Here is a 6,252-nt window from a genome sequence, read left to right on the forward strand (position 1 = left end):
AAGGGGCAGCAAGGAGCCTCAAATCTTATCTTCCACCACACCCTCCATATCTACGACCTGCTGTGAACCCACTCAAAAAATCCCTTGTCCCCAACCCACCTACCCCAGCACACCAGGTACGGCTCGCACTGACCTGCAGAGCACCGTGCCACGCACCAGGACCGAGATGAGGATCGGTTTGCTCCAGCAGACAAAGCCTGAGGGCGGCTGCCGCCCAGCCTGGGGCGCACCACGGCCCAGTGGCTTCGGCCCGTTCTCGGGGTGTTGGCCCGCTCTCAGCACCAGAGGATGGCAAACACCCCTCGTGCGCGTCGAGCGGGCGGCGGGGCACAACATGGCGGCGGGGCCGGCGGGGCGGGACGGACTCGCTCTCCGTGGGGCGGGAGGAGGAAGAGGGCGGGGCGGCCCAGCAGGTGCGGGCGGGGCGGGGCGGGAGCTGCCCGGCCCCGGCTGGAACGGCGGGTCGGCGCGGCGCGCTCTGCCCCCCGGGCCCCGCTCCGGATTAGCCCCCGCCGATGGCTCCCCCGGGGCCCCGTCGCCCGCCGCGGGGAGCGGGGCGTCCCGGCGGCCGCCGGTAAGGCTGCGCGGTGACGCCCCCGGGGCCGCGGTGGGCCGGGCCGGCAGTGCCCGGTGGCGGCGGCGTTGACGCTCCCTCCCGGCGCCGGGAGCTCGGCGGGCTGCGGCTTCCCGAGCGGGAGGAAGATGCTGCCGGGGTCCATCCAGATCTCCGGGGAGACGCTGTCGGGCGCGGAGATCCGGGACATCTGCGAGAGCCTGCGGGAGAACTCGGTGCGGCTGCTGTCGCTGCGCGGCTGCCAGCTCTCGGAGCGCGACTTCGGGCACGTCTGCCGGGGGGTGGCCGAGTCCCGCTCCCTGGCGCAGCTCAACCTCAACCTGGGCATCGTCTCCAACATCAACCGCGTCAAGCAGCTGGCCGAGGCCCTGAAGACCAACCGCTCCGTCCAGTCCCTCTTGTGAGTAGCGGGGAAGGGGTGGGTGCCCGACCGGGTCTGCCCAGCGTGGTGGGGATGGAGGCTCCCAGCCAGCTCTGGCATGAGGAGGAACGTCCTTGACATTGCAGACACCGAGCCGTCACCCTTCGCCGGGCTGGGGGAGTTTGCTCTGCTCCCATCTGGTTGGCGTGGTTTCAGTCCTGTCCCCCCCAAACCTGGGCGTCCCTGGTGCTGCGAAGGACTTTGTCCTCCGCTACCCTTCATCCCTGCTGGGAGAGGAGTGCCTTTGCAGCTGCTGGCTGAGCCCCTCTGCAGGGCCTTCCCAGCACATTTTCCCCATCTGACATTAGGATCTGTCGTCCTCTGCTTCTCCCTTCCTGCGGGGCCGCGGTTGTGATTTTCCTTTTACCTCTGCAGCCTCCATGGGAGTCCCCTGACTGATGCAGGCTTGGCTCTCCTCAACCCTGCGCTCTCCATCCATCCCTCGCTGGTGGCTTTGGATCTGGGAGACTGCATGCTGGGTGATGAAGGCATCAACCTCATCTGTGGACTCCTGCCGCCTGATGGGGCTAAGTCTGGTAAGCACGAGGGTTGTGGGCTGCGTGGAAGCCAGTGGGGCTTTACATGGGGCAGAAAGATGTAGCCATAAATCCTCAGCCCTGGGAGAGGCAGGCTGAAGCATGTGCTGAGGGACTTGTTTACCCAACTCATGTAAAGCAGAAATACCAAGTGATAGAGGAGGAGTTCCCATGGGCTTTCTGGTATCATCTCTCCTGCAGGCGGCTAGTTGCTCAGGGACCTACAGGTGGCTTCTGGTTCATGACAGAAGTGTTTTAAACTGGAGGAGGGGACAGCTTGGGCTTTTCATTTATTATTTGGCACTAGCCTGTTGATTATCACCACACATAAATACATGGTGTGCTTCTCACCCCACTCTTGGCTTTACTGTCAGTGCCCAGGAATTGTCCCTGCACGTGAGTGCACACAGAGAGTATGTAGATGGTCACAGCCTCAGTGCTAAGGCTCAGATCTTTACAGAGGATGATCTTTAGAGTTCCAAGGCTCCACATAAAAGTGGAGCAGCATGTCCTGGGTAACACCACCCCTCTCCCTGGCATTCAAATTGATTTTTACCTCTTCCCTCCAGAGTTTTGCCTGTCCATTCTCACAGTGCCACTGATGCTGTTACCTCAGCTGGTCACTACTCCTGAGTGCAGGCTGTCCCTGTGATCCTCTCTGACTTGTCACCTCATGCTACCTCCTCCAAACCCTTTAGCCTGTTGGAGTACAGGGCCCGCATTTCCTGGTTAGCTGAACTCATTCTCTTCTGTCCGCTGTGGTGGCCCTCAGGGTCTGGTTTGGCTTCTCTCTCCCCTCCAGGCCTCAAGGAGCTGACACTGAGCGCCAACCCGGGTGTCACAAGCAAAGGCTGGGGTCGCCTGGCCATTGCTGTGGCGCACAGCTCCCAGCTCCGAGTGCTGAATTTGGACTACAACCCCCTGGGTAAGCAGGGGACCAAGGGATGCTGTGCTTCCAGCTGTCTGCATTTGGGCTGTTTGCGTTGGTGGGGGGCTGGGAACCCAGCTGTAGGTAGGCAGCAGAACATCACCAGCAAGACAAGGCAGCTTGTTGCACTGTCCTGCCTGGCCCACAGCAGTGAGCTCACCCTGCCAGGTGCCTGCAGCAGTAGGGAAGCCAGCCCTGCTGGTCAGTGTAACGTGGCCACAAGCCCTGCTGAGGGAGCAGAAAGGAGCTGGTGGCCTACTTGCGTTTGTCGTCATGTTTGACCCTTCACTCCTTCCCTGTAGCTGAAGCCCCAGGGCCCAACATCAGCGTGGCAGAGGCCCTACAGCACCTGCTCCTCCCTTCTCTTTTCTGTGGAGCAGGGGAGAGGAGGAGAGCCTGGCATGGGTTGCCATAGAAACCAACTCTCCAGCTCTGCCGCAAAGTGGTGAGGAGGAGACCAGGCCATGCCTCCCTACCCCAGGTACCAGGTGGGCACTTCCCACCTCACTGGACCCTGTTGAACCAGGTCACCCTTCTGGGCAGCGAAGGCCCCAGGGTGTTACCTGGTGTCAGTCTGGTTTTCCTCAGGAGAAGATGTGTCACAGCCCTGCATCCCCAGGAAATGGCAGGAGAACACCCTGAGTTCTCTGTCCTTCACTGGCATTGATCCCAGTCCTGCTGCACCCACTCAGAAGTCTCTTCACCTTTCCAAGGTGACAGCCCATTAGCCAGCTCAGGCCTCAGCCAGGCTGTAACTTTCCCTTAGGCTATCCAGGTCCTTATTCGGCATCTGAGATCCTTTTCAGGGAAAGTGAAAGGTCCTCACAGCCTTGAGTAGGAAGATGTGGGCAGATACAGTTCCTCGGGGAATAAAATAAATTTCCCTCAGTTAACAGCTTTTGTTTTTCCCTGAGGTAGCCAAGGTTTGGAAGTTGTTCAGCGGTAGAAATTTGCAGAGGATGTTTCCATGACAGCCCCAGCCCTGCAAGGGCAGGGGTTGTATGTGAGTGAAGGCAGGCACAGCTCACAGCCCTGGTTTGCTTCTCCTACAGGTGACCAGGTAGCAGGGATGCTTGCTGTCGCTGTGGCCTCCAGTCGAACCCTTGAAGTTTTGGATTTGGAGGGAACAGGACTCACCAACCAATCAGCCCAGGTAAGGAAACCTGTTATTTTTACAGCATCACTGCAGTCTAAAGGACATAGGTCCTGGCCATCTATACAGAGGCAGAACACGTTCCTTCCCTTCCATTTAGAGATGCTGCTGCTGCTTTCCCCTGGCCTGTTGCATTCAGCCACAGGTGGAGCTCAGAAGCCACAGCTCCAGCCTTAGGGCTGTTTTGCTTTCTTCAGTTCATCAGGGAAAAGCCACACAGCTCTATTTGGTGAATTTGTAGTGGAGGATCAGAGATAAAGCACTATGTACAGATGGGGCAAGGTGTGGTAGCATAGACTTTCCCCTGAGAGATGGGACTTCCCAGGTACGTGGGAGCAACAGGGTGTAGAGCAATCCCCTTCTCTTTGATGAAGCAAGAATATCCAGGCTCAGCTCTTCCCACAAAAAGATGGGAAGTCCTCAGGCTCTCAGAGTCTGGCAAAGGGAGGTCAAAGCCAAAGGACAGTGGATATTAGAAAGAGGTGGGCTGGAGTTTGCAGGGAGATAGTACTGCAATTCTTGCTGCTGTTGACCTAGCTGCTGTTTGTGCTGTTTCTCAGCCTGTTTATCTCGCTCTCTGCTCAGACCTTGCTAGACATGGTAGAGAATTACCCCACGGCCCTACGGTCACTCATCCTGTCAGAGAATAACATCAGTCCTGAGCTGCAGCAGCAGATCTCTGACCTGCTCTCGGAGGGTGAGGAAGAGGAGGAAATGGAGGCTCGTGAAGTCACAGCCAGGGAGAAGAACCCCTGGATCTGCCAGAACAGTAAGAGCTCTGGGACCTGGCACGGTGGGGTTGGCAAGCAGGAATAAGGGTGCCTGGGGTGTTTCCTTATCTCTCAGGGTGGGGTTGGGTAGTGGTATCTGCCCCCAATCCCTGTGAGCTGGAATCCAGACAGCCTCCAGCCTCTTAGCCTTCACATGAAAAAGTGTTGGGCTGAGCCATGCTTGGAGAGGGAACATCCAAGGACAATGCAGCTGCTGCAGAGAGTAGAAACGGTATTTCAGAGGCATTTTTCCTGATGCTGCAGGAATGAAATCTTTGTGCAAAGTCTTAAAACCCAGGGTAGGAACATTAAAATCTTAGGGGTCTGCCAGATATCCTAGCCAAAAGTCATGTCATTCCTCACTGTGTCCAGAACCTCTCTGCAGCTGGCACAGGATCCCATCCCTGTGGCCTAAACTTGTAAGTTTAGCCAGGTGCCACAGCCTTTCTGTGCACTGGCTTGTAGCAGAAATGAAGGTATATAATGGAAATACCAATAGGTTGCTGTGTTTGTACACGGTATTGTTTTTCTTGCTGTTTGGAAAGTATTCTGGATAAGAAACTGGTACTCTGCTGGTTTCTGATTTGGCATGCGTGCCCATCCTCCTTGCATCAGAGTCGCTCGAGTGAGTTGCCCAACTCCTGGCTGGGGCTCTGTACTACTGCAAAGCCAGAAAGCTGCTCTCACCTTCCTGGAGCCAGGCTCGGGTGGGCTGCACAATCCCTCTGTTCACGCAGCACAGCAAGTCAGGATGTCCAACCTGTGCTGCCACAAAATGGCTGCTTTCACACTGCCTTCTTGGGAAGGCTGTGCCACACCCCAGGTGGGTTTGGTCTGTGGGCTGCCTGCCAGCTTGTCCCAGCTGGACACTGGATTTAGAGCTGAAACGATTCCACTCAGCACATGCAGGTTTAAAGGCGCAGAGCTGACTAAACACACAGCTGGGTCAGCACAACCAGTAACTGCACACATGTATCAGGAAGGTGCAGGGGGGGTTAGAGGGATCAGAGCTATGTTCCTGACAGCCAAGTGACCTAGGTTGCTGGGACACAACAAGTACAGATGCTCACCGTGGTCTCTTGCAGCTGTCTCTACCTTCCCCCTGCCCAGGCACCTCATAACAGTGACCCCCTCAAGAATTTCTGTTAGCTGCATGACCTGAGCATGCTTAGCTCCTACTTAATCCCCAAATCCTCTCAGCACTTTGCTTTCACCCTGCGGGGCCTGCAGTCCTTCCTCCTCACCTCTGGATCAGATGAGCAGCTCCATGTCCTCCTGCAGCCCCAAAAGCTCACTGTTTTTTTCCCTCTCACTGCAGATCCCAGTTCCCAGATGGTCTTGATGACGTCAGGCCTCGGTGACAGCCTCTTAGCAGAAACAGAGATGTAGCTGGGCTACTCTGCCTGCTTCTGCCAAGGAGAGTGCCACACGTGTGGCATGCCAGGAGAGCACACAGGCACCAGCTCCGTGCCTCTGGTGAGCTGCCCTTGGGCTCTCTTCATGCATTTCACGTCCTGTCAATGCTCCTTTGGCTCTGAGCACCAGAATCTGGTCTGAGTGAACCTCTGCACATCTCTGTGTCGTCACACGCCCCGTCGGCTGCTTGTGGTTGTCCGGTCGCTGCATGTGTCGCTCACACTGCCCTGCCTTTCCCCATGCCTGGTTGTGCCCTGCAGGGCACAGGCTGTATTTATTCAGATGTGTATAAGAGATGGTCTTTCTATTGCTTGTCCTGCTGTCACACCAGAGTTTTATAAAGGTCACAGATGTGGCACTGCTCGCAGCTGCCTCAGTCCTTCTGCTCCCACTAGATCAAGGTAATGGTGCTGCCAGAAACGGTGCTAAAAATGGGTATTTCTCCTCTCAGTTA

General features: G+C 56.8%; 1 protein-coding gene across 1 annotated transcript; it reads left to right on the plus strand.

Moving 5' to 3' along the window:
• The first annotated feature begins 533 nt into the window (after nucleotides 1-533).
• On the plus strand, nucleotides 534-6,252 carry LRRC73 (leucine rich repeat containing 73). Its single transcript, XM_065736294.1, has 6 exons — nucleotides 534-974; nucleotides 1,371-1,531; nucleotides 2,334-2,456; nucleotides 3,512-3,612; nucleotides 4,198-4,381; nucleotides 5,701-6,252. Exons 1-6 carry the CDS (start codon nucleotides 703-705, stop codon nucleotides 5,769-5,771), a joined length of 912 nt encoding a protein of 303 aa, XP_065592366.1. The 5' UTR covers nucleotides 534-702; the 3' UTR covers nucleotides 5,772-6,252.

This window comes from Cyrtonyx montezumae, unplaced genomic scaffold, assembly GCF_038088225.1.
Source record: "Cyrtonyx montezumae isolate F1298 unplaced genomic scaffold, pur_monq_1.0 scaffold_0, whole genome shotgun sequence".
Taxonomy (NCBI): Eukaryota; Metazoa; Chordata; class Aves; order Galliformes; family Odontophoridae; genus Cyrtonyx; species Cyrtonyx montezumae.

What these genes read in the sequence shown, in the direction of transcription:
- LRRC73 (XM_065736294.1), top strand. Translation starts at nt 703, where the DNA reads ATGCTGCCGGGGTCCATCCAGATCTCCGGGGAGACGCTGTCGGGCGCG. An exon ending in CGCTCCGTCCAGTCCCTCTT is followed by an intron (nt 975 to 1,370) that starts GTGAGTAGCGGG and finishes TTACCTCTGCAG; the next exon opens with CCTCCATGGGAGTCCCCTGA. An exon ending in CCCCTGGATCTGCCAGAACA is followed by an intron (nt 4,382 to 5,700) that starts GTAAGAGCTCTG and finishes CTCTCACTGCAG; the next exon opens with ATCCCAGTTCCCAGATGGTC.